Source organism: Pelodiscus sinensis, chromosome 27 (assembly GCF_052426305.1).
Source record: "Pelodiscus sinensis isolate ZL-2025 chromosome 27, ASM5242630v1, whole genome shotgun sequence".
Lineage (NCBI taxonomy): Eukaryota > Metazoa > Chordata > Testudines > Trionychidae > Pelodiscus > Pelodiscus sinensis.
Genome location: NC_143078.1, coordinates 10,315,984 through 10,343,055, shown reverse-complemented (window position 1 = coordinate 10,343,055; position 27,072 = coordinate 10,315,984). Strand labels below are relative to the sequence as shown.

At 50.0% G+C, this 27,072-nt stretch overlaps 1 protein-coding gene across 1 annotated transcript; it reads right to left on the bottom strand.

The window, feature by feature from the left end:
* Positions 1-1,105: 1,105 nt before the first annotated feature.
* Positions 1,106-20,745, bottom strand: LOC102444076 (gastricsin-like). The gene is made up of 9 exons (XM_089773726.1): positions 10,777-20,745; positions 10,004-10,154; positions 8,521-8,638; positions 6,347-6,465; positions 4,968-5,167; positions 3,779-3,901; positions 2,815-2,962; positions 1,609-1,707; positions 1,106-1,426 (listed from the first exon to the last, which is right to left on the bottom strand). Exons 1-9 carry the CDS (start codon positions 10,830-10,832, stop codon positions 1,271-1,273), a joined length of 1,170 nt encoding a protein of 389 aa, XP_089629852.1. The 5' UTR covers positions 10,833-20,745; the 3' UTR covers positions 1,106-1,270.
* Between the last annotated feature and the right edge of the window lie 6,327 nt (positions 20,746-27,072).

Sequence of the window (27,072 nt, the reverse complement as noted above, 5' to 3'; positions counted from 1 at the left end):
GCTCAATCACAAGAGAAACATGTCCTTAGCAAGTCCCAACCACAAAACATACCCTGCAGTTACACTCCTTTGGGGGCCCGGTCATTTACTCCCATAGGTTCTTAGAGCTAGGGCGCAATACCTGGGAGCGGCGGCGGACACGGAACCATGTATGTCCCTGTGTCGGATAAGCATCCTCCATTCACCCAGACCACCACTCCCAGCCCGTTGCTGCATCTTCCTCCTGCTCAGATCCCCAACCCACTCCCGCACCCTACCTCTGCCCAGACCCCCCCGCCCTGTGCCTGCTGCACCCTACCACCCGCCTAGATCCACCAACACCCAACCCACTCCTGCACCCTACCTCTCACCCAGACCTCCCACCCTGAGCCCACTCCTGCACCCTACCACCAGCCTCAATCCACTGACTCCCAGCCCAGTCCTGCACCTTCCCTCTGCTCAGATCCTACCCACACACTCAACCCCTTGTTTTTGGGCCCCACCCCAGAACCTAGAGAGGGCCCACAAAATCTACTAGCCTAGGCCCCACTAGTCTCTGGTGCACAAGGGGAATGTAGTGTGTGTCTTTCTGCCTCCCAGTTGGGGGCCAGTGAGGTGTGTTTCTTCCCCCACCCTTCCTCAGGCCTTTGCCATAAGCACCAAACAGTCTTATCCACCTTCTCTTAACAACTAGAGGGAAGGTTGTTTTCTAAGTGACCATGGTTCTACTTAACCCACCCCCTCCCTAGACCTCTGTTCCCACATCTCAGAGAGCCACGAGCTGTGCAGACTAAAGGAGCTGCATATTATCAAGCCACCTGCCCTGACAAAGGAAGGGAAGGCGTCGTGAGCCAGGTAGAAATGAATCTTAGCGACCTGGCATGACTGAGGCACTCTCCCCCACAACACGAGGCTGCGGGAAGAGTGGGTGGCATTTACATGGAATTCCTGTGGCTGGTGCCACTTTAAATTTGCTCCGGCTCAGATTAGCTCAGCAGGAACAGCTGCATGTTTCTGCCCATGACACACACGCCTGGATGCCACGCTTCCCTATGCCACGTGCTTATTTTGCACCAAAAGTCCAATCCAAGACACATCTGCTTCATGTTTTTATTTTTAATGCTTTTTATTTATTTGCAGTCACCTTCAAAGGGAAGCTGAGAATTTCATCGGAGAGGCTTCAGAAATTTGCCAACGTCCAGCACAGAGAGACGTTCAAGATCCATGGAAAGGAGCGTGCGGGGCCGGCGTGTCACAGCCCAGCAGGTGGAAAGGAAGATGGTCGTGGTGATTATGCAGCTGGAGCAAAGCCCACCTGATTGCTTCCAATGTCGTACACAGAGTAATAAGACCGGAGGAAGACATCACCCAGGATCCAGAGGGGCTGCCCGTTCTGGGAGGGCAGATAAGTGGGTGAAATGCCCACTTCACACTGGCCGCTGTTGCTCTGTGGAGAGGATGGAAAGCAGAGTTCAAGCCCGTTGGTTGGGAAACTCTGATCATGACCCCTGGATCACCACGTGGATGTACCCAGCAGAGCCATGGACGACACAGCTCTGCAGGCCCACCAAAAAACCAGTAGGCGAGCAGAGGAAGGGCAGGGGAGTGCGCCGCTAGGTGAATCCGTACCTGGAGCACGTAGGCAGACGGGCTCAGCGGGAAGCTCGCGCCGCCGATGGTGAAGGAGATGGTCGGCATGCTGCTAATGCTGCTGCAGCTCACCTCGTACTATGGAAAGAGAAAGCAAGAGCAGATCGATACTCTATACACAGTCACTGCAGACTGCTACTCCCAGGGGGCTCGCCTACCCCCTCCTCCACACGCAGCCACCTTCCCTCGGCCCACGAAAGCTCTTTACGCCAGTCCCGTGGGAAAGGAAAGTAGTCAAATGCTTTATTCCAATCAAAATTGGAGAAAGTGGAGAAGGTCCAGAAAAGAGCAACAACAATGATGAAAGGTCTAGAGAACATGAGCTATGAGGGAAGACTGAAAGAATTGGGCTTGTTTAGTTCAGAAAACAGAAGATTCAGAGGGGACATGATAGCGGTTTTTAGATATCTAAAACGGTGTCACAAGGAGGAGGAAGAAATATTATTCTCCTTATCCTCTTAGGATAGGACAAGAAGTAATGGGCTTAAACTGCAGCAAGAGAGGTTTAGGCTGGACATTAGGAAAAACTTCTTAGCTGTCAGGGTGGTTAAACACTGGAATAAACTGCCTACGGGGGTTGTAGAATCTCCTTCGCTGGAGATATTTAAGGGCAGGTTAGACAGAAACTTGTTAGGGATGATCTAGACCAGGGTTTCTCAACCTATGGGTTGGGACCCAAATATGGGTCGCTATCACATTTCAATAGGGTTGCCAAGTGTCTCCCCAGGTAGCTCTGCCCCCTCTCTTCTCCCCGTTTTTGAATTGCCTTGGGTCACTAAGTCTTCCTGAATTGTCAAAATGGGTCCCCATCTGGAAAAGGTTGGAAACCGCCGGTCTAGATGATTCTGGGTCCTGCCAAGAGGGCAGGGGACTAGACTTGGTGACCTCTCCAGGTCCCTTCCAGTTCTAGGAGTTTAGGATTCTCACACCCTGAACGAGCAGGGACTATTAGGCCTACCTTACTGATGAGCCAACAGGCACAAAAATAGTTAAATGAGTCACCCAAGACCAAGCAGAGTGAGTAGCAGATCCAAGAATCAAACCCAAGAGTCTGGATACCCAGTCACCCGCTTTAACCACTAGCCTGCACTCTCGCTGAACTGCTTCATGTCACCAGAACTTGCTTAGCGGAAAGTTTCTTCTCTTTAGGCTCCCCCACATCCCGTGGCCAGCTGTTCTCCTCACCTCACCATAGCTGTTCTGCTGAGCACCTATGTCCTGCATCAGCTGAGAGAAGATGGCTTGTGGGGCAGTGAGCAGGGACGTTCCGGTGTCCACAATCCCCTGGCAGCCGCTGCTGCACCAGCCGGTGGACTGTCCATTAACCGAGAACCTAGGGGAACCAAACACAGGACACTGCAGCAGCAACGAACCCATCTCTGCTGCACGATGAACCAAGAACACAGAGGGGACGGGGGAGGAAAGAGTCCTGCCAGAGCCATGTTCTCTGTTCTCATGGTATCTCTGGAACCAGGCCCGATGTGAGGGAGGGAACCAGGCTCCAGTGGTTTAAAAGGGCTCAGAGCTTCTGCCGCTGCAACCGCAGCAGGAGCCAGAGCTCCGGGCCCTTTTAAATCGTTACTGGAGTCCAGGCAGCACAGGAGGGCTAGCTGGCAGGGCATGGCCCCCAGCCTGTCCCTTCTGCCCGAGGCCCTGCGCCTTCTGGGAGGGCCTGGCGCCAGCCCCCACACCTCTTTCAGGGGCCCAGCTGTTCTGTCCTCAGCCCTGTCTGGAACTTTTTGCTTTTTCAGTTGGGGGAGGGGAATATAAAGGACCCACAGAAACTCAGGGGAGAGTCGGGAGTAGAACCCAGGAGTCCAGGTCGTGACTCTCGGGCGTCCTGTGCCTGAGCATGGAGGACAGGTCCAGCAAAGGCTATTAGCCAAGATGATCAGGGATGGAACCCCAAAAGCTGGGGGTGCTTAGTTGCTGATTGTCAGATGCTGGGAGTGGACAATGGGGGCGGGGGTGTCACTCAATGGCGGCCTGTTCTGCTCATTCCCTTGGAAGCACCTGGCTGTGGCTGGACGACAAGAAACTGGGCTGGACCATTGGTCTGACCCAGCATGGCTACTCCTCGGCTTGTCACGACTGGCTCCGCATCAGGCCCTATGTTCCTATAGAGAAATACCCAAGACGAGAACCTTACCCTTGAATTCCAATTTGCCAGTAAGCGTCCTGGGTGACAGGCGTCCAGACAATCTGACCGGTGTACAGATTGGGGTCAGTCCCTCCAAAGACAAGCTCACCACCATCTTGAGTGCCCTCTTGCCTGAGCAAACGGACAGGAGGTTAATTTTAGCCTTCCACAGGGTCCAAAAACAGCCTGGGCCTGGGCTGTAAACCAATCACCCCTAGTAACGATGCTGGGGAAAAATCAAGCTTAGGGAGAGCTGTCGATCATCACAGAAGGTAGACTACAGGCTTTTGTCGACAACGTCTCTGTCGAGAAAGAGCATCTAGACTGCAGCCAGTTCTGTCGACAAAGCAAGCCGCTTTCTCGACAGTCTAGACGCTCTCTTTTGAAAAAGCAGAGTGTGGATGCAATAACGCCTTCTGTACTCAGAACTCCGTCAGCAAACAGCACTGTTCCTCGTAGAATGAAGTTTACCGCCGTCGACAAAACTGCCGCATTCTGTCGACTTACCGTAGTGTAGACGCACCCACACAGATGCACTGGTGCTGAGATACCCACATGTACAGCGAAGTGCAAACCTGGGCAGCGCCCAACACCAGAATGGGGGGAGCCATTCGGCTTGCAATGGAGCCTTTCAGAAACGCCCCCTTTTGGTGGAAACCAGTCAACTTCTAACAAAAGGGGAGGGGTCAATCCGGTGCCCGGCATCCACAGCTGTGGTGGGGGTAGCTGTGGGTACGTGGCCTCTGGGGAAAAGCCGGCACGGAGTGTCTGGTGCGAAGAGTGCAGGGACGGCAGGAGACTTAGCCCATGCGGAAGGGGATAGGTGAGACCCGGAAGAGCCTTCATTACAGAGAGGAGAAGGTGAAGGAGCTTGCCCTACTGACGGTTTGCCCAGCTGAGAAGGGGAGTAGACAGGGCTGCGGAGGAGCACGCACGTCCCGAGTAAGCGATGGGGTCTGCTCCTAGCCATTAACCTGCCCTCGTCCCAGCTCCTCAGGGTGTGGGAGAGCAGAGGCGCCAACACAAAGGATCATGGGAAATATGAAGGCAGCGCCCAGGATTAAAGAGGCAGGGGCAGACTCACTACCAGGGGTGGGGCAAAAGAGGCAACTGCCCCAAGACCCAGCAAGACCTTGCGCAGGGGCCTGGTGAGCCTGGCGGCCCCACTGGCTGGGGGAAACAGCCTCCTGCCACTCACCCGCTCAGGTAGAAGCTGAAGAGCGGGGCGCTGATCAGGTTCTCCTGCATGAGGCCTTGCATGACGGTGGTGGCGCCGCCGGAAGAAATGGCAGGGAAGCCCAGCCCCAGGATCCCGTCAAACTGAGCGTAGAGGAAGTTGGTGCCAGGCTCGGTCTCGCTCAGGCCAAACTCCTGGTTGGTGATGGAAACGTCTTCGATCTGCGGCACAACCGATGGGAATAGCCATTAATAATATAATATATGGAGATAAACCTCTCTTATAGGGCTGGAAGGGACCTTGGGAGGTCATTGAATCCAGTCCCTGACAGATCTGCCCGAGATGCCAGAAGGAGAACGCGGAGGCGGGGGAGTGCAGGGGGCACTTCTCTCCCCAGCCACGAAACGCCTGAGCCCTTTCTGTGCCACCATGTCACAGACAGAGAAACAGGCTTGGAAAGACGAAGCTTTTTGCCAAAAGCTTACCCAGCCCCTCAGAATCAGAGAGTAAAAACCAGGTCTCCTGACTCCTGCCACTAGACCGTGCTGCCTCTTGCAAGATTACTACACTGTTACGTTCTTAGCTCCCTGGTAGCAAGACCCCGAAGCACAGACAATCCTCTGAAGCTCTGCACCTAGTCCATGTTCCACTAAAGCAGGGGTGGGGAACCTTTTTTGGGGGCCAGGGCGGCTGACCCTCAGAAAAAAATCAGTCAGGGGCCACACACAAAATGAGAAGCAAAAAAAAAAAAAATCACCTCATTGACTGAGAAGCAGAAAGACACTCCCCACATTCCCCTCCCACAAGAGCCTACAGGGGCTCCCAGGCAAAAGATTTTTCTGCTCCAACCCTGTGGTGGAGCAGCAGTGGAGCTAAAGGGTCAGAATGGCTCCCCAATGTTGGGAAGGGAGCCCTGAGCTTTGGGGGCTGGATCCAGGCAAGCTGGGGGCCCCATCTGGTCCCCAGAGCCTTAGATACCCCACCCCTGTACTCAAGAAAGGCTTCCCAGATTCTTGTGCTTCTTTGGACTCAGGTTGGGAGGCCGAGGGTTCGCAGTGTTGAAAAAGGAATGCTGAACACCTCGGGTTTTGTTTGAAATGCAAACATCCTGCTCCGATTCCCCAGCCCCCCCCCCCCCCATTTCAAAAGCCGGACTGTGTCCCGATCTGGGGATTCGAGGTGGATTATTCTGGCATTTCACTAGGCACTGTTTGAACAGAAAGCTCCCACAGAGGGGCCAAAGATTCACTAGCCATCTCCACCGCCTCGAGCAAGGGCCGAAAGGGATGATCAGAAACTTTCTACCATCCCCTGCTGAAGGCGTTTGGATGCTGGCACCTGCCGGTTCATGCAAACGCTCCAGTAACGGTGTCGTCTCCTTGGCCGATGCGGTTACTTACGGTCACAGTGTCGAAGCCAAAGATCCCTGTGAGGCTGCCACTCCCGTACTGCAGAGAGAAGGTCTGTCCATTGGAAGTGTAAGTGGAGGAAGCGTTGGGGTTGAACATCGTGTGGGAGGCTGGGGAGTACAAACCGGTCAGCGGCAGGTTTCAACTCGTGTGCACGACAGATTCAGACTCGGATGGAACCCCACCCCGAACGACCCTGACTCTGATCCCCCCTAGAAAGGTCTGATCGTGGCAAAACTTTCCCTTGTGGTCGCGCTGCGGTTCACAAACTCTTTGCACACATTGCTAAGAAATGAAGCCTCCCAGCCCCTCTTCGAGGCAGGGCTAGAGACCCTCCCCCTTTCTAGGTGGAAAATGAGGGCAGAGAACCGGGCAGTGATTTGCCCAATGGGACGCAGTCCAGCCTCTCAATCCTGCAATCTAGCCACAGGACCATGCTTCCCTGGCTCGCCTTCTTCACATGCAGCCATCTGGACTGGTCACATGGGCCCATGCTGCTTGAAACATCTCTCTGGGAGCCCACACACCTAAGTGTGCTGTTGCATGTGGCCATTATGACCTGAGCACGTCTGAATAGGAATTTCTTCCCTTTGTAAGATGCCGCTTGCTTTTGTAAACACACATGTGAAGATTTGCCCAGAGCTGCTTGGGTCCTTAATTAACTTATTTTTTGGAAAATAAAATGCAAGCGAATCCTTTCTCTAGGGTGGGGCAGAGGATGAGGGGGTCAGGATGCAGGCTGCCTTGGGGAGAGAGGACAACCCCAGCCCTCTCTCACCGCAGCAGCTTGGGGCCAGGTGAGAAGTGCCTCTCCATGGCTGCTGCAACACACAGCGGGCACAGCCGGGAGAGAGATGCTGGGGCAGGTCCAGGTTTGTCTGCCCCTTGTGCCCTCCATCCAGAGTGAGGAACGCAGCAAACTGTGCGCTTTCTCCTGGCTCCCTGATGAAGGGGAACTGCCAGCAATGTCCTTATATGAATCCAGTACTGCCCAATCCCCGAGCCTCCCACCCTTAAAGAATGCCTGGTGGGTAGGAGGCTCATGGCTGAGACAGTCCCAAATGGGAGGAGCCCTCCCCCCTGCCCGCCCTTTCACCTGCCAGGCAATTCTGACTTTTCTGTGTCATTTTAAATAAACAAACCCTGATCTTGCTTTTAAGTTTAAGAGGAAGCTGCCTACTGAATTTGATGGTCCTACCTCTTACTGTTTAGGAGACATTCTTGAACAGACAGATGGACAGACTTTCTCAAATACATAGCAAATAAATAGCTAAAGCTAGAAATAACAGATGCCTTTGAAGGTTTGGACGTGTGTCAACAGCAGATCCAGAAAGGATACGCGTCATGGCCCCACATACCAGAGTGCAAGCCCCTAGAAATAGAGGAAGCCCAAGGATGCACTGGATGGTCATGGTGAAGACTGACACAGCAGAAAAATGTAAAGGGGAACAAAGCCAAGAAGCTAGTACAAGACAGAAAGCAGCGCACAGACTTCATTTGGCCTCAGGCGTCACAACTGAACTGACGGATGGGCACCAAAGAAGAGAATAATGTGTATGTCAGTGTGTGGATTGTATAATCAGACACTACCTATTTTAAAAGAGGTGTGTATTCATTTGAATACTTGAGTAGGAGGGTGAGGAAGCACTGGGATGGGTCCCTAGGGAGGGGGTGGAATCTCCATCCCTAGAGATTTTTAAATCCCGGCTTGACCAAGCTCTGCCTGGGATGGTTTAGTTGGGGTTGGTCCTGCTTTTAGCAGGGGGCTGGATTCCATGACCTCCTGAGGGCTCTTCCAGCCCTGGGATTCTATGATCTAGAAATACATCAGTTATTATTGGAATTCCTGTAAGAGTCTAGGAGCCTCAGTAAGGAACCAGGCCCGCCCTGGGCTAAGCTCTGTACAAACACAGAACCAAAAAACGGGCCCTGCCCCACAGAGCTCCCAGTCCAAGTAAGTAACATACGTTTCCATAGCGTTAGCTGTCTTTGTGTTTGCCACAGGCCTACTGAACACTACAGCCTATTGACGGGTGTCTATGTTATTCCTGACGAACAATCAGGATTAGAGCTGGGTTCGTGCCCGGAATGGGTCGCTGTCATAAAGAACCTCCCACCAGAGCAGGGACATTTCCCTCGGCCCCTTGTGTGTGGGGATTACTCACTGCAGGACTGGCTCTGGCAGTACACAGATGGCACCCACAGGTTGGAGGAGCCGGTGTCGAAAAGAACCAGGAAGTTCTGCGGCGGGGTTCCAATGCTGATCTCCCCATAGTAGGACATCTGGAGAGAAAGGGACACACTTTTCCTTACACTTTCTCCTCAAGATGATCCAACCAATACTACCACTGAGAACGCACCGCTATTGGTCCCACAGAAATAACCTCAAACAGTGCGGCTGGCGGGCGGGTGAATAGTGACGAGGGACGATGGAATCAGAGTTGATTTTGTAAACGACTCCAATTGTGGCGGAGAGATTCCAAAAAAGAACAAACTCTCTCCCCTTTCATTTTAACCCTTCCCTCTCCCCCCTAGAGAGACTCCATTTCTTAAATAGATATTCTAGCCGGGGGTAGCTAGAATGGGAGAACTGTTGAAGATTTTACTCTTCACACAACAAAACATATATGGAGGAACCATCAGGCATAGCTGAGCCCTAGATAACTGTGGTTACTGCTCTAAAACACAGAGACTGCCACACGAAAGCTTGCACACTAATTAAAGTGATACTGGTTGAACCTCTAGTCTGGCACCCTTGGTACCAAACCACAGGAGGTCAATATTGTCTAGCACAGGGGTCTCCAACCTTTTTAAGGTGCAGGAGGAGGTTCATGACTGGGGTAGGGTTTCAGGATGTGGGCTCCAGCTGGGCCCTGCTTACCTCAGGTGGCTCCTGGGTGGTGATACAGTGGGGCTAAGGCAGGCTCACCCCTGCCCTGGCCCTGCACCACTCCCTAAAGCAGCCAGCCAACTCCATCCCAAGCCCTGTTGAAACCTCCCCCACCCCCGTTCTGCGGAGATAGGATACAGGGTGGGAGAGGGGGCATCTTGACATGAGCACCCTCCTCTCCATTGCATAGCAAGCAGCATGCTCCTGAGGGGACAGCTCCAAGACAAAGGGCAGGAGATGCGCAGCAGTTGGGGGAGGGGAAGCTGAAGTACAGGCACTTGGTAGCCTCTTGGCCAAACCAGTCAGGATCCCCCGTCAGAGGCTCCAAGATCTACCAGTAGATCCCGATCAACTGGTTGGTGACCACTGGTCTAGCAGCATCACCAACACTTCCACTGCTTACTGGGTTCTTAGGAGACATTTAGGGGCAAATTCAAGCTAAAAAACAGCACAGAACACTGGGAGCCAGGACTAGGGGCTGTAAACAAACTTTACGGGACCATAAGAAATTTGGCCACATCCATGATAAGTGGACATCTGGCTAATTCCAGACCACGCATGTTCCCAGACCAGAGAGTGCCAGACTAGAGAGGTTCAACCTGTACTACCCAATTCCTGCCTAGTACAAGAACCATTCTACAACAGATGGGCTGGTGCAAGTTGGATTCCATGTTTTCCATTGGAATTTCTCGGTCCACCCATCCCTACTCGTCCTCTACTGCATCTTCACCATTTTCCCCAAGCAAGCGCATACTCACATCCATGTAGTTATCCAGGGGTTCATAGGCAACAGCAAAGTTGGTGAAGTACTTGCTGGCTGGGTCATACTTGTGGTTCTTCAGATAGTCCTTGAGTACACCTTTCTCCTTCATCACCTCCCGCATGGATTTGAATCTCTTCAGGGGGACTCTGCACAGAAAGGAAGGAAAGCAATGAGGTCTGCCCTCTTCATTTCCCCCTCTCCTTTCCTGGGCTTCAGCTGCCAAAGGCTTGGGTAGGGTTACCGGGCTGGTAAGCTGTCCAGCCACTGAAAGTGCTGGGGCTCATTAGAGGGGCTGCAGAGGGACTGGGTTCGTGGCGATTACACCAGGGATTAATTTGATCCAAGTTTCCATACTCTTGGCTCTCTTGACTCCTTGAAGCACAGAAGTCGCACCCTGGGAAACTAAGAATGGGAGGTGGACGCTGGGATAATCGTGCCAATGGTCAATGATGCGGCCAACGCTGGACTGTTATTTCCTTGGACTCAGGGAAAATGCTATGCCACAGAAAAGAAACCTGACACTTCCTAAGACCTAGCGCTTGCCCAAGCACTACCGATCTGCAAGTGTAGTCAGGTCAGTAGCACTGTTCCCATTTTACAGCGAGGTAAACTAATGGTCCAAGACTTTAAGTGATATGTCCAAGATCATAGAGACTGTCAGTGGCAGAGCCAAGGAGTCCCAATTGATTCTCTCCCCACAGTCCTCCTATTCTTTCCTTCACATCATCCTAATCAGCAGCAGCTGCCATGCTGTTATTCCATACTCACCTCACCATCCCCTCTGAGAGGTGGAGACACACCAAAGTGAGGATCAGCCACTTCATGATGTCTTTCTTCTGCAGCAATTTCTTACCAGGCCTCCGGTTCACTCCTGGACACCGGACTGAGGTTGGAGTCCCAGGATCCCTGCCTATATACCCAAAGGGTCCTCTGTTGTGTCCAACTCCTTCTGCCACTATCTCATTCACGTATCAGAAGTGTATCAACATGTCAGGAACGCTTGCCCTAAAAGCCTGAGGGACCCTTTATCTCCAGAACAATTGCTTAATCAGAAGGTTAAATGCCATTTTATTTTTAAATTACTCCTTGAAGAGAAATGTCGGAATGATAAAAAAAATAAATAATCAAAGTTCTTAGATTCCAAACGCACCCCACAAGCCACCAGCTTTCCCCCTTTATCTTCCACTTGTTTGCAGTCCGATAGTCCTATCGCATGTTTTCCCCAGAGGAGGAAAAGATTGATCCCACGACAGCAGCTGGCTTAAAATGGAAAGAACAGCAAGTTTATAATCAGTGTGTGCAGTCAGCATTGCTTCTCTCTCTCTTCTCACCTGTAACTTTTCAAAAGGCCGGACAAGGGCATGTAACATTCCTGGCTGTGTATCGAGGTGCACACACAGCAGAGGAGGAGTGCTCCAGTTTACCTTGGAATGCAGGAACGTCTCCGCAGCAGCCTTTCAAAAACAAGCAGGGGGTGAATTTTAGGGAAGGAGTTTTATAACCCCAAGAGCCTCACTGCGTGTGCAACTGGTGCATTTGGACTTACACGGAGCGTGTGACACGAAATCAAATCTTTGCACATAAGAACAGTAAAAATGGCAGTAGGGAGGCTAGCTAAATACAGGTTAGAATCATAGAATCCTAGAGCTGGAAGAGACCTCAGGAATCATCAAGTCCAGCCTCCTGCCCAAGGCAGGACCAATCCCAACTAAAATCAACCCAGCCAGGGCTTTGTCAAGCCGAGACTTAAACACCTCTAGGGATGGAGATTCCACCACCTCTCTAGGTAACCCATTCCGGTCCTTCACCACCCTCCTAGGGAAATAGTTTTTCCTAATATCCAACCTAGACCTCCCCCACGGCCACTTGAGACCATTGCTCCTTCTTCTGCCATCCGTCACTACTGAGAGCAGTCTTTCTACATTCTCTTTGGAACCTCCCTTCAGGAAGTTGAAGGCTGCTGTCAAATCCCCCCTCACTCTTCTCTTCTGCAGACTAAACAACCCAAGTCCCTCTGTCTCTCCTCATAGGTCATGCTCTCCAGATCCCTAATCATTCTGGTCACCCTTTGTTGGACCCTCTCCAATGCGTCCACAACCTTTCTATAATGGAGGCCCCAGAACTGGACACAATATTCCAGATGTGGCCTCACCAGAGCCAAATAAAGGGGAATAATCACTTATCTGGATCTGCTGGCAATGCTCCTCCTAATGCATCCTAATATGCCATTAGCCTTCTTGGCTACAAGGGCGCACTGTTGACTCATATCCAGCTTCTCTTCCACTGTAACCCCCAGGTCCTTTTCTGCTGAACTGCTACTTAGCCATTAAGTCCCCAGCCTGTAAGGTGCCACGGGTCTGCTCCTTGTTTTTAACAGTACTTAATAATTACACTAACAGAGCAAGGGGAGACACAAAAAAGTGCCTTTAATAATTAGTTTTGTTTCACCTGAGATACCAAACACTGAAATGCCTTCATCATAATCTTATTGCTACTACATGGTGTCGCCTCAGAACAGAGTTACAGTTATTTGGGTGCCTTCTTTGTGCCTTTACATTTCTTAATATGTACTCTAACACCGAATGACTTGGGTTTGGAGATCATCACAACATCATTGTCCCAGCTCTGGTCCTTGCCTTACTGATCTGCACTAAACTTTAACTCCATTGCAGTAGTGTTTCATCTGGGAATGAATACAATTCTTATCAAGTAGGGTTCCCAACACTGTATTTCAAAAATATAGGCCGGTTGTCATAGTGCGCACACATTAAACTTGGGCTGACATGGCAGAGAAGTATTCTTTTGTTCCCCCCCTCCCCCAAGTATGGCAATTTGTCAGATCTTGGTGTCTATAGTTTACATGTTAATTAGTATTATTAAGCAAAACACTCACCTATATTCACCAGGGGTATTTTTTGCTGCTTCTTACACTCTCTTCAAGCTCCTGGTCCCGTGGCATGGAAAGGGAGAAATCTCTGCAGGAGGCCATTGCAGATTTCAAAGCGGGGTGAAGGGCCAATGTGGGAGTCCAGTGTCCAATATGGCATGATGGAGGAGCAATCCGGATTAACTGGAGAGCATTGAGAACCCATGCACCAGATCAAGCTGCCAACCAGCGGCCCTGTGCAAAGTGCAATGCCAGTGGGGCTGTTCTGCCCCAGATTTCACATGCCAGAGTGATGCTCCGGCTCACCATGGCAACAGGCAGCTCTATACTCCTGGCTGAAATACGGTAGAAAAGGCACTCAGTACAGCTATTTTATTTAAATAAGGGGCATTCCTTATAATACAGGGCTGTTGTTGTTCCTATTAAAGCATAGCTCAGCAGACCCCCAGGGAGGAGAGTTCCAATCTCAAACTCCATCAGCCTTGGATCTGCACAGGAGACCATCAATGGCTTTTGCTTGGAGACTGAAGCCCTCGGTACACAGCAAAACTTCCCCGCTCCTCAGCAGTGACTAGTCCAACTCCTGCATCGGCACCACGTCATCATCCAGGTGCTTCTGATACCCTCCAACATCAGTCCCGGCCTAGTACAGACACTGTTTGCTCCTGAGCAGCGTTCCCTGTGAGCTGAGCGCTTGTGCAGGATAGATTCCAATGCTGCCCGGCTGATTAGCAGAGCACCCTATTAAGTTTGTGTTTCTACTTGTGGTGCACATGTAACCCACACATATAGCGTAGTTACTGAGCAATGCAGGTGGTACCTAGACCACAGCAACAGTTAAGCTCAAGAGACCTCCACAGCATGGCTTGAGAGCCATCTGGTTTTTAGCACAGAGAGTAGCGGCTCCTATACTCAGCTCCAGAGATCCCAGGTTCAAATATGCCCGGTGGCAATTACACACATTCACACATGGCTTGGTTAACATCAAATTTATTCTGCACATGGAAGAAAACATTTAGAGGGAGCATTACTCCTGAGTCCCAAGTAATGTGGATTCTGATATTAGCCACTAAGAGAGAGTGAATTCCAGACAGTGATTTCCAGACATGCACCAACTGCTAGGAGAGGAAAAAACCTCACCTTTGTAACCGTTGTTCTTTGCGATGTGTTGCTCATATCTATTCCAACTAGGTGTGTGTGCGTGTTATACAGGTAACTATTTTTTCTCCTTTGAGTGCTTGCTCATATGTATTCTAATTAGGTGATTCACAAGCCTCTACCCTGGAGGAGGGGTTGGAGTCACAGTCTAGCTGACATAAGTACCAAAAGCCGCGTCTTGCTGTGATTATTGCACGATGGCAGAAGGCGATGTGAAGGTAGGTCCCAAAAACGAAGTGGCGGCTCTGCAGATTTTCTGGAGAGGGACATTAGCCAGGAATGCTGCCAAAGATGTTGTGCTCATGTAGAGTGCACAGTAAGCAGGGATGGAGGGACATTGGCTAGATCAGAACAAGTGCGGATGCACAGGGTGATCCAGGAGAAGATACGCCGCAACAATACTGTCTGTCCGGATCATCTGCCACGGCTATGAACAGTTGCGGCATCTTACAAAAGGGCCTGGTCCTTTCGATGTAGAACACTAGTGCACGTCTCATGTCAAGGAAGCGCAGGCGTTGGGGCTTAGGGTTGAACACGAGACAAAAGATACCTTGCCCTGTGTGGAAGCTGGAGCCCACCCTCGGGAGAAAAGCTGAGTGAGGGCAAGACTGGACCTTGTCTTTGTTAAAGACTGTGTGCCTGTACCTATCCTATCTCATCTCATCTAACTGGAAGGGACCTTGTCCAGTCCAGTCCCTTGCCCTCATGGCAGGACCAAGTACCATCCCTGACAAATTCACCCCAGATCCCTGAATGGCCCCCTCAAGGATTGAACTCACAACCCTGGGTTTAGCAGGCCAATGCTCAAACCACTGAGCTATCCCTCCCCAAGAGACTTCAAGGTCAGGGCATGAAGTTCGGAGACCCTGCAAGCAGAAGGGATGCCTTGGAAAGTGGCTTTCCTGGTTGCCAAGACAAACAAGGAGCTAATGGCTCAAACAGTGGAACCATGAGAGCAGAGAGGAGGCGGCTGAGATCTCAAACGGGGGCAGGGTAATGAGTCGGAGGGCAGAGCCTGTCCATCTCCTTGATGAAGCATCCAACTAGGGAACTCGAGAAAATCATGAGGCCTGCTTCTCTTGGGTGGAAGGTGGAGATGGCCACCAGATGCGCAAAGAGGTTGCCAGATCTTGTTGCTCCAGAGATATCAGAGTCAAGCACCCATGGAATAAAGATCAATAGAGAGTCCAAGCTGTGCTGCAGGCACAAGAACTGTTTCCTTTTGGGCCAGGAACATGAGTCTGGTAGAAGGTTTCCGACTACTGAGGAGTACCAGCTGAACCTGCTCCAAGCAGGCCTGCTCAGTCACATTCAACCGTGGAGTCGCCATGCCGTGAGGTGGAGCAAGTACAGGCCTGGGTAGGAGCCTATGATCCTGCAGGATGAGATCCGGCAGTAGCAGAAGCAGAATTGTTGATTATACTGACAGCTCCAGGAACACGGGGCACCAACGCTGATGGGCCCAGGCCGGAGCTATCAGGATAATGCCTGCCCTGTCCGTGCAGAGCTTTGGAAGCACCTGGTGGACCAATGGGAACAGGAGAAAGACGTTCAGCAGATGTGTGCACCATGGAATCAGGAATACATCCACTGCCGACCTGGGGCCGAGATTCCAGAATGAGCAGAAGCGTTGGCGTTTCCCACTCTCCCGAGTCAGGAAGAGGTCCAGCTGGGGAAACCCCCTACACCTTGCAAGATGCAGGGGAGGATGTTGGGCAGAAGCGACCGCTCGTGAGCAAAGAGCCGCCTGCTGAGGCGATCTGCCAGCTGGTTCTGAACCCTGGGGAGGTAAAATGCTCTCAGGTTTATGGATCAGGCTATGCACAAGTCCTACAGACAAAGGGCTTCCTGGGAAAGTGGAGAGGACTGTGCATCTCCGTTTGTTGTTGAAATACATGGCAGTCATATTGTCCATCAGGACTGCCATGCACTGCCCCTGACTGTGAGGGAGAACAGCCAAGCACACCAGGTGAATGGCCCTGAGTTCCCGCACATTGATGTGAAGGGAGAGTTCCTTCGGGTGGTAAGGTCTCCCAGATGCACCTGCTTTGGGCTGGGGGTGCCTCAGCGACCAGGGACATCACGGGTTGCGAAGCGTGGAACAGAACATCGACTAATGCTGACACAGGGTCCAGCCACTGCCCAAGGGCGAGAGTCACGTGCTGCCGAACCATAACCACCATGCTGAGATTGTCACGTCCCCGGCAATATTTGTGGGAACAGGGGAAGGTGCAGGGCAGCAAGGAAAAGACACTCCAGGATAGCTATGCAAGCAGCTGCCCTTACCCTCCACCCCCAAAGACTATGGCTGTTCTCAGCCCAGGCACAGGCGACGTAGCTCATTGCCTGTTCTCTGGATTTTCACGATAAAAGGGCAAATATAAATATCAGCTCACTCAAGGGGAGCCCAATCACCAAGGGCCTAGATAAACAGTGGAAACTGCTCACCCTGTGGGCCAAAATTACAGAAAAGTAAATAGAAGGTGGGTGGGAAAGGGGCATGGAATGAACCCTGTTATCCCACCACACACCTCCAATCTGATTCGGTTTTGCAGAATGTTCCTGTCTCCTTCAGGCTCCGTAACAACAGGGAGAGAGGCCAGGTGCCTGGATGTGTCAGCTGAAGCCTCGCCAGCAATAGAACGCGAAGAATTCTGACAGCGTTTCAGACGAATGAGATGGCTAGTCCAGGGTCCTGTGGCATCATTAGCAGATTCTTGATGGGATACTCCAATGGTCATAGGTAGGGCCTTACCAAATTCACAGTCCATTTTGGTCAATTGAGTGGTCATGGGATTTTTAAAATCCTAAATTTCCTCATTTCAGGTACTTAAATCTGAAATTTCACAATGTTGTAATTGGTGGGGCTCTGACCCAAAGAGGATTTTGGAGGGGCGGGTCTCAAGGTTATTGCAGGGAGCATTGTTGCGACCCTTACTTCTGCACTGCTGCTGGGCTGGTGCCGAGGTCAGAGCCGGGCAGCCAGAGAACAGCAGCTGCTGGCTGGGAGCCCAGCTTTGAGGGAAGAGCTGCCAGCAGCGCAGAAGGGTAGCATGGTATGGCATTGCCACCCTTCCTTCTGCACTGCTCCTTGCAGGGCGCTGCCTTCAGAGCTGGATGTCTGGCCAACAGCCACCGCTCTCCAACTGCCCAGCTCTGAAAGTGGCAGAGAAGCAAAGGCAGCAAAACCACAACCTCTCTCTCTCTCACATACGCCCCCCACAACTCCCTTTTGGGTGAGGATCCCAGGATCCTGGGTCCCCCCATGAAATATGTATAGAGCAGACTAAAAGCACACAAGAGATCAGATTTTATGGTCCACAATGCATTTTCTTGGCCGTGAATTTGGTAGGGCACCAATCACAGTGGACAATTATGGAGTAACCTGCTCCTAAAGGAACTTTATTCCTGACCCCCGTCAATAGCGGTTGATCTAGGCCCTGAAACATGAAGGTTTATAGTCCTGCTCTATTTTCTATCTTATTGAACCTAAACAGTATAGAGCTAAGTACCTAATCCACTGAAATCCAACCAAATGTTTTAGGTTCAATGATCTTTTGTGGCAATGAGTTCCACCTGTTAATTACATACCGTGTTAAAAAAAAAATGTCTCTCTTTCCGTCAGTTCTAAAACAGTGCTTTTCAGTTTCATTGGTTATTGATTTGCTTTTGTCTTTAGACAGCATTTACTAGGGTATCCAAGAGCACCTGAGCCTGCTCCTCTATTGCATGATTTCATATTCCCCTTTCATGACCCCTTCTGTTCGTCTTCTCTCCAAAACAAAGTCCCTGCTTTCCACCCCAAAATCTTACCAGGACTCATCAGTCTATCACCCAGCTCTATTTTCTCTTTCTGCTAACCTGTGTTTTGAAGACAGGGAGACCAGAACTGAACAAATTGGTTCTCTTCGGAGCCATCTAGGCAATCTGGTTATGCAACACTTATTCGTTTCCCGTGGGAGGTGGGTGGATAAATCACAGTCTACTTTGACAATCTCAACCAGAATCCCAGGTGCGGCTGGAGTGTTAATTGAGAAAACAGCATAACCCTATCGCTCTATTTTTAATCCTTAACTTTGGGGCATGTTGATTACTTTTCTGACCACTAACAAATCATTTGCAGTAACATCTGGATCTTTCCGTTGTGTCATTTTCATCTGTTTAGATTAGAACCTAGTATAATGAATTTTAGCTGGCGTCATGCTGCACTTTCACCTAGCTCAGTTCTTCTCCCATCTTAACTAACCTAAATAATCATTGTGTTTGCAAATGTTGCCACTGCCATGTGTACTCTGCCCTATATCATTAATACGATAAACACTAGCCTTAGCATAGACCCTTGTCTTAAGGCTCACTGCAGTGTAAACCTTTTGGCAGACTGAAAGCGTACCAAGGATGACTCTTTCTTCTCTGTCTCTTTGCCAGTTTCTGATGCAAGACAGAATTTTGAGTATCACTCCTGTGACCACTCAGTTTTCTTAAGAACCTATTTGTGAGGGACATTGCCAAAGGCTTTTTGATAAATCATATCTATCAGTCCTCCTTCATTCACTGTGTGGTCAAGGAAGCTCCAAAATTCTAGTAGATGAGAGAAGCGTGATTTTTTTTTTTTTTTTAACTGCAACTGTCCTGAAGTCTTGTAAAATGTGATGGTTTCCTTAAAGGGCACACTGCTGGTATCAAAGGACTTTAGAAATTTAATGAAATCTGAGTCCTCATTTTTGCAGAGAAACCCCGAAAGAGCAAGCCCTAAAGGCTCAAACATCCACAAGGACAAAGCAAGCCCCCAAATACTTGGTTTTTTTTAATCTTCTGATTTTTAAGCCAGTCTCAACATTTGGGAGGGAAGGGGGTCTGATGTGATTTTCCAGTGCTTGGAAATACTGTTACCGGCCAGATGGCTGATCTATTTTGGTACATTCCACAGCTAATAAAGAGTTCTTGTTAGAACTTAAGCGATAGCTCAAAGTTAAATAGATTGCAGCTCGGAAGCACTTAGGACACTAGTCTTCATCTTCATCTTCTCTCACTGCCCTCTTCATACTTTGCTCGATGGCACCCCCTTGTGCTCAGCACAGCCTTCAAAAATCCCACCAGCCAAGGAGCTCCCCTCAGATAACTTTGAAAACTGGGACAGGAACAGCCATTGAGACTCCACAAAGCATTTTCTACAAACAGAGAGATTTTTCAAGGGCACACACGGCAGCCAGGTGCTTCTGTGCCATTGCACCTTTGAAAGTCTCTCCCGACACGGCTGGTGTCATACAGAGGTTTCAAACTCTGGGGGGAGGGGCGGGTTTGGCGCAGGGCGGCAGCAGCTGTTATACCCTCCCGCACTCCCTGTGGCAGTGGGAACCGCGGGGAAGTGGAGCAAGTGGGGTGGTCTGACTGCTGCCCCACACCAGACCCCTTCCCCCCCGCAGTAATCCCCCAGGCCACATCCTTTGGGATACAGGGTGCAATGGGGGGAGAAGGCAGGGTGGTGGTGGAGCGAGGGGGATGGACATGAGCATGCCCCACTTAGGCCTCTGGCTCTCTGAGGCTAGAATATGCTCCAGCCCATAGTTGGCCCGTGGGCTGGGAGTCTGAGACCCCTGATGCAGGCCACGACTGCAGGATACCGGCCGAGCTAGAGGGTATCCAGGACCGAAATACCAGATTGCAGGAGGCTGGAATTGAGGTGCCTTAGCAGAGTCTCTATGACGGGCATTGCAGGTCAGAATTAGGGCACAAGCAGAGTGGCACGAAGGACAGGGCCTACTTACACCAGGCTTGATTCTGTCCCCCACCCTGGGTCTCCTGCTTCCATTAGCAACTAAAATTCAACCTTTAAACTTGACACGTCGCTATTTAGCGCCAAACAAGCCACGTCCTCCAGCAGAGAGTCATCAGATTCCATTTATTCTGTATACATTCGTAGTGCACATGAGAGTAAGACACGAGCGCTCCTCAGCTCTCACAGCACTGCTAAGGCTCTTTGCCTTGACGGTTACACCTGGATGAAATATAAACAGGGACCGAATGGATATCCACAGTAATAACCCATAGAAGTAATTATACAGCAAGATCTCTGTGGACAGAGCAGCTTTGAATCCCTGCTAACCAGAGCCACGAAGTGCCTTTGCTTTTCCGTCACATCAGAAATATTTATTATCAAAGACACCAGGACAAGTAACAATGAGGAGAATTACATGGGATAAAAGCTTGAGGACAACACAGATGTACTTTAATATCTCTCTCTCTCACACACACTCTCACACACACACACTCACACTCCAATTCCGTTCACCTACCTGCACTCAACACTCAGGTTCTGATGAGCCAAGTTTGGTGGAAGGACAGACATGCTGTAAGGGAGACACTACAGGTCAACTGAGATTATGACTAGGCAATTGACGGATAACACTGCATGGGAAGAGTGAAATCAACCTGGACTGGGTAGCATCACGCCAACGGAAAATAGGTGGGAAGAAGTGGTGGAGATGACCAAGAGAATTTACATTGATAATACCTAGTTCCTGTATACCACTTTTAATCAATAGATCTCTACGGGTATGTCTACACTAGCCCCCTAGTTTGAACTTGCAAATGGAACTTGCAAATTCGAAGTTGCAAATGGAGCCCAGGATTTCAATATCCCAGGCTTCATTTGCATCTTCCTGTCCGGTCGCCATTTTGAAATTTCACTAGTCCGGACTAACTGCCCGCGGCTACACGCAGCAGGGAGCCGGTAGTTCGAATTAAAGCCCTAATTCGAACTATCTGTTATTCCTCCTGCAAGGAGGTTTAACGGTAGTTCCAATTAGGGGCTTTAATTTGAACTACCAGCTTCCTGCCACATGTAGCTGTGGGCAGTTAGTCCAGACTAGTGAAATTTCAAAATGGCGACCCGACGGGAAGATGCAAATAAAGCCCGGGATATTTAAATCCCGGGCTTCATTTGCAACTTCGAATGCCTACATTAGCCTCCCTAGTTCGAACTAGGGAGCTAGTGTAGACATACCCTAAGTGCTTTACAAAGGAGGTCGGGATCATTGTGCCCATTTCACATGTGGGGAAACTGATGCACTGAGAGGTGACATGATTCGCCCAAAGTCACCCAGCAGACCAGCCGCAGAGCTGAGAATAGAATCCAGGTCTCTTCAGGACTAGACAGAGGTCCACACAGCCCATAGGGATACGCAGAAACAAAGGTCTGCTTGACATACACATACCCTCATGTGTCCCCATGTGAGGCTCAGGGGAACTCTGGCACGAGAGGTCCAGTGAGAAACAGGCGTTCTGAGGATCAGAGGTATTTAGACAGCCACTTCCCACTGGATGTAAACACAGCGACAGCTGGGAATTTTTCCAGTGGACATGGTGGCTTACCGAATAATACTTAGCATTGTGTAATTCTTTGTGTGTTCAAATCTCTTTGTAAACATCAGTTAATCCTCAGAATACCCCTGTAAGGCGGGCGACTATTATTAGCATTAGACCAAGGCAGCTACAGTTCCTCACCATTCCCAGAGAGAAAAGTAAGCAGCTAGGTTGCATAAAACAAGCTGCATGCGCTCCTTAAAATGAAACCTATTCCCTGGCAATCACTTGAATCGATGGCAAGGGAGAGGGAGTCCAGCTGCTTAACTTCAAAACCCAAAGAAAACACACTGGGAAGGCTAAGCCACTCAAAAGCACAAAGAACATGTCCGCACACTGAAAGCCTCCTAGGGAAACATGGTCTTTTGCATGTTATCAAGCCTCTCCACAAAAAAGATCACTGCAGAGACCATGCCAGAGGAAGCCCCCTTGTCATGCAGCCAATTTAATTTGGGGCCTCATTCCTTGTTGTGTGAGCACATTCAAGGCCTCTAGGGCAGGTACGCTCCCATAAACGATGCTGAGCTATGTGTGTGCAGCGGTGTGGCATCAAGCAGACATACAATGCTTTCAAGGGAACCTTTGACTCTGAGGCCAAGAGGTTTAGGAAGGCTACTGTAAAAGATGAAACATTCTGGGTTTTGCCCAAGTTGTCTTCACTGATGTGGTCACAGCACATCTGGGGGGGAGGGGTAGAATGGGTCCTCATTAAATCCAGATCCAAGATACAGGTGCACATGGTTTTGGATAGTCCAATAATCGGTTCCAGACAAGGCTCGCAGCAAGATGTGCAAGAAAAAGAAAGGCAGCCATTAAAAGAACATGATTTGGAGGTAAATACAAGTCTTTACTGGTCATGAGCTAGAATGTTTCTAGCAAAGGTAACTGGGGCCAAATTCAATTCCTGAAGCCAGTGGAGGTACAGCAGGGCTTAATTTGCCCCACAAGTTATGAACTTCTCAGGGCAGGGAGCCTGGTCTTATTTTAGTTCGGTAACAGTGCCCGGAACACCTACTGTGCTCTATAAATAATTCCAGACCAAAACAGAATCATAAAATAAGAGATCCCACCAGGGACTAGAAGAATTATCACTAGGATTACAGGATACCTCCCATCCACTACCAAAAGCAACTTCTAATCACACAGAGCAAAGACTTCAGTGGAGAGGGGGAAAAATGAAAATAAAAAAGGTCCAAGCCTGCTCATCCTGCCACTGAAAAGTCCCCTTCTACCTGCGAATGTCCCACGTCTGACCACTAGAGGAAGCTATGAGGCTGCGTAACACTACCATCACCACACTTGTTAACGAAACAATCAACAGGGGCTTCCCTTCTGTTTCTGGTCCCTAAAGCTCCAATACAGCAGTGCTCACACTGCTCCACGAGGTGTTTTCCTGGCTGTCAAAAATAAGGCAACAGGACCTTATCCATGGAAGGATATTTCACCCTTATGAAGCTGCCCATAGAAAGAGCAGGAGGGCCACTGATCTAATACATTCCTGCTAACTCAAGTCAGGTGACCATGGCAGGGTCTCCCCCAAGCGCATGAGATGACTAACTGCCTTAAGAAGCCTTCAACCATTCACAGCATAGCTAATGGGTTCTCACTCTGAGCCTGCATGGATTCTCTCTCCATCCCCTGAAGTTTCCCCACCCAGCTCGAAAGCGGAACTCGGCCTTCTATGCTAATGGGCCCATGGTGCTGATGAGCATTAAACTGTAAATTCACTTTCTCAGCCATCGCCTGGAGCCAACCTGCCTTTGGCACTTCTCTCTCAGACCTCTTCTTCTCACGAACCTGCTGAGTCAATCATTGCACTCCTACCCAAGGATGCCAATCAGAATGAAGACCGAGAGACACAATAAATCAAGACACAGCCAGACTGCACTTGGTAAAACCAAACCACACATGTCCCAAATCAGAACCACCCTGGAGAGAATTAGAAGCATCTTCTCTAACCTCCATGATGAGAGAACATCTAGTGATTTCATCTCCACCTTGCCCAGTGCATCATCCATTAACCACCATGATAAACTGGACTATAGATTTGATTAGGCAAGAGAAATTGTCAGAATCTCTATGTAGGTATGTGGCCTTCGTCACCATATTATCCCAACCATGCCTCTGAGAGGTAAGGAATTATCCCCTTTTGCAGATGGGAAACTGAGGCACATGGCAGAGCGACTTACCCAAGATCACGCAGGAAGTCTCTAGCTGAGACGAGAATGCTAATCCCAACCCCATGCCTTAGACAATAGACCAGAGTTCCCCAGACTTTCAGCTGCCAGGACCACATCGCTCAGCCTTGCTCTTATAGTGGGCTGAAGCAGGTTCATTACAGAAAATACCTACATTTTGTATGCAACTCTAAAAGTGTAAAACTTTTCCTACCCTGAAGAGTTTACAGTAACACAGCCAAGACAGCAGATGGGGAAAGAAGGTTGGTGAGTGTAGGTAGTAGGGATGTAAGCGACTAGTCGACTGTCAAAGCATAAGCTTATCAGACAATCGACCAGTGATGCAACTAGTCACTCCCCCCCCCCCACCACTTGCTGCCTGTATTAGAGAGGAGCAGCAAGAGCGGGGGAGCAGGGGCCAGTGTTGGGGGGGCCACAGAGGGCAGGGGAGGTAGAAGCACAGTGGGAAACTGCGTGAGCGGGGACTGAAGCTGCCTCTGCTCCCAGCGGTTCTGCTGCGATTCTGCTCTTGAGCATTTGAAAAGCAGAAGCCCGGGGCCAGTGGGGGGCTCGCAAGCCCTGTGCTCCCTGCAGGGCTTCCTTGAACTGGGGCTCATCAGTTAATCCTAAAAACTACAAGCAACCTGGGAAGACTGGAGCCAGTACCCACGCGTGCCAGCTCCTGTGGAGCCGCTTCTCCCTCCCCCCCGCTGCCTCTCACAGAGGCAGCAGCACAGGAGGGAGCCAGGGCTTAAAAGCAGGCTCCCCACAAGCACTAGACCCTGTAGAGCCACCTCCTTTCCCCCTCTCGCTCTCCCACGCTGCTGTCTCTGATGTGTGGAGGCGGGAGATGGTACATGTGACGAGCCCTTCTACAGAGCTGCCTGCTTCACCCCCCATCCCCTCCAGCCTCCCACAGAGGCAGCAGGTGGGGGACAGGCGGGAGCTGGTGCGGGGAGCTGGCTTAAAAGCCGCCTGCCCTGTGTCCCTGCGTGTAAATATGTAAGCAGTAAAAATTCCAGCTGTTACACATGTACACAGATACGCGTTAGTTAACATCCCTAGTACTAACAAAGGCATCATGACGAGACCAGCCTGACCCGTTCCAGCCTCTTGGCTCATTTAGAGTTTTGGAAATACATAGTCGGGCATATTCAATGCTCCCCACAACTGCCCTACAATGTGGTCCCGGGCCTCATCTATTACATCTGATTAGACTTCTCCCAAGACAGACAAGCTGTACATTCACCTGTACAGATTAATGGCTTTGGATACATTTGAAGGAACCCAATATTTCTTCCAGAAACCTATGAAGGCCCCTCCCTTTCTGATGAAGGGACCTGAAATCTCTTATTCCAATGCTAAGAAACATGCTCATCCCTGGTGCAACCCTACTAAAGTTACTGAGGTTGCCACCAGGAGAAGTTTGGTGCAATGGTCAAGGAATCGCCTTCTGCTATTGCAATAGTGTCACGAGTCCTTGATCCCTAGCAGCAAATGACGACGATCCTTCTTTTGGAATGCTGCCTCCATTAGAATTCTTCGCCTTTTGAGTGGGTGCCAGACTTTAATCAAGCAATTCTAAACTGCTAGGGCTGAATCAGGTTTCAGACTGAAACTTGACCCTGATCCATTTACACCACGTTGGGATCCTCAAAGGCTTGCACATACACAGAGATCACTGGCATGGCAGTTCACTCAGTCCTGAAGCACTGGAAAGCTTGATATCCTGCAATGCGTGTGGGCTTACACACACACCCCGCAGGTTGGGATACAGATAAAGCTTGCAGTAACACCAGGCCTACCTACTCCCAACACAAGATCCGGCCAAAGAGACCATCCTTCCAAGATGTCAACCTCTCCTGAGTGACTGCATCAGAAATGTGCAGACTGTAAGCCCTTCAGGGCAGTGGCTGGCTGTTCTGTTTGAAGAGTGCCCAGTACAAGAGGCTCCTGATCCACTAAAAGAGTTCCTGGGCAGTGCCATAATCCACAATAAAAAGAAAGGTTAAAAAGTAAATAAAGGAACAGACAAATGTCTCCAATCCCAGATCTATTCCTACCCTGTCCCTGTAGGTTCTGAGGGACTATTTCCCTTTCTCTTGAAAAGCAAGAGTAGAAATTCGGGTTATTGTCATACTGTGTGATCTTGGGGCAGTTCTAGCCAATATTAAGTAGCAGGCCCTCATGGGGCAAAAAGGAGAAATTTACCTTTTTGGTCAGGGACTAGATTAGATTATCTTGGCTGGTAAACCTCCTAGGCCCTTATCCGGCAAGGCAATGAGATACAATGGGAGTGGAGGATGCTCAGTGAATCACCGGCTTGGACCCTACGTCCCCTGAGGTCACTTCCCATAATTTAATGAAAGAAAATAGCACAAGTGCCTTAGCACCAGTTCCCATCTGGCAAATACATGACAAATGGCTTATTACACCTTCTTTCTTATCTCGGTGGTTCTCGTCCTTCCCTCTCTGCCTTCCGTCTCCATCAGATGATCTTGAAGTCCTGAAACTGTCACTACAAAGCCAGTCCCAATATTAACCTATTACATGTTCGTAAAGAGAGAAAGAAAGGCACACCTTCTAAATCTATTCAGAGCCCCCAAACGCAGGAAACTTAACCACAGAGCGGAGCTACCCCAATAAAAGAGGGATAATTGCTCCTGCCACATACTGGTTTTTCCTCTCCTCCCCCTTGCTCTCAAAGGTTCTGAGCATCTGTCTACACTATGACTTGTCCTAAACCATGCTAGTAAGAGCTCATCTTCAACGTGGGGGTCACTAGGACAGTCTCCCAAGCCAATATGGCGAGCAACTTTTTCCATTTCATCTGCACTGCAAATACAGCTGTAAACAGGACACCAACCACATTCTAAATACAGGAGGCCCCCAACTTGCAACCCCCCCCCCCCCACACACACACACACAACCATTTTTGTAAGTGTGGAAGGGGCCGGAAATCCCCGACTTACGTCCTCAGCCCACATTTACGACGACGCCTACCGTAAAAGAGGGTTTGAGTTACAACACCCCCAACTTGCAACACTTCGCCCGCGTCGCAAGTCGGGGCCTCCTGTGAAGCCTCAGACATTTCTCATAGGCATTTCAAGACCAACTCTGCTTTAACTGTGCTGGCGACTTGTACCCAGATCTCTTAATACTGTTGAGCGGTAGATGGATGCAATGTCTGAAAATTATGTAAAAAATCCTACAAAGGAGAGAAAGCCAGCTGCGGCATCTTGCAGGTGCATCACAGCATGGTCAGGTTAACCTAGTTCTCGGAAAGATACGACTGTTCAGAGGAATTGTGATAAAGCCCTGCTAAAAATGTTTGTTAGCACAATTACAAAAGTCTGCAGTTCATGCATACTAAGAATCCAGGACAGAGAAGTGAGAAAACCTACCATTTTTTTTTGGCCCCATGTTAAGAGCACTCACCTAGCAGAAGACAACTATTATCCTGTGACCACTTCTTACTTC

Bases quoted from the DNA above. Each gene is read 5' to 3' on its own strand.
- LOC102444076 (XM_089773726.1), bottom strand. From the start codon at position 10,832: ATGAAGTGGCTGATCCTCACTTTGGTGTGTCTCCACCTCTCAGAGGGG. The intron at 5,168-6,346 runs GTAAGTAACCGC...GTTGTGCCGCAG, and splicing joins TTGGCTTCGACACTGTGACC to ATCGAAGACGTTTCCATCAC. The intron at 1,427-1,608 runs GTACGGATTCAC...TCCTCTCCACAG, and splicing joins CGTCTGCCTACGTGCTCCAG to AGCAACAGCGGCCAGTGTGA.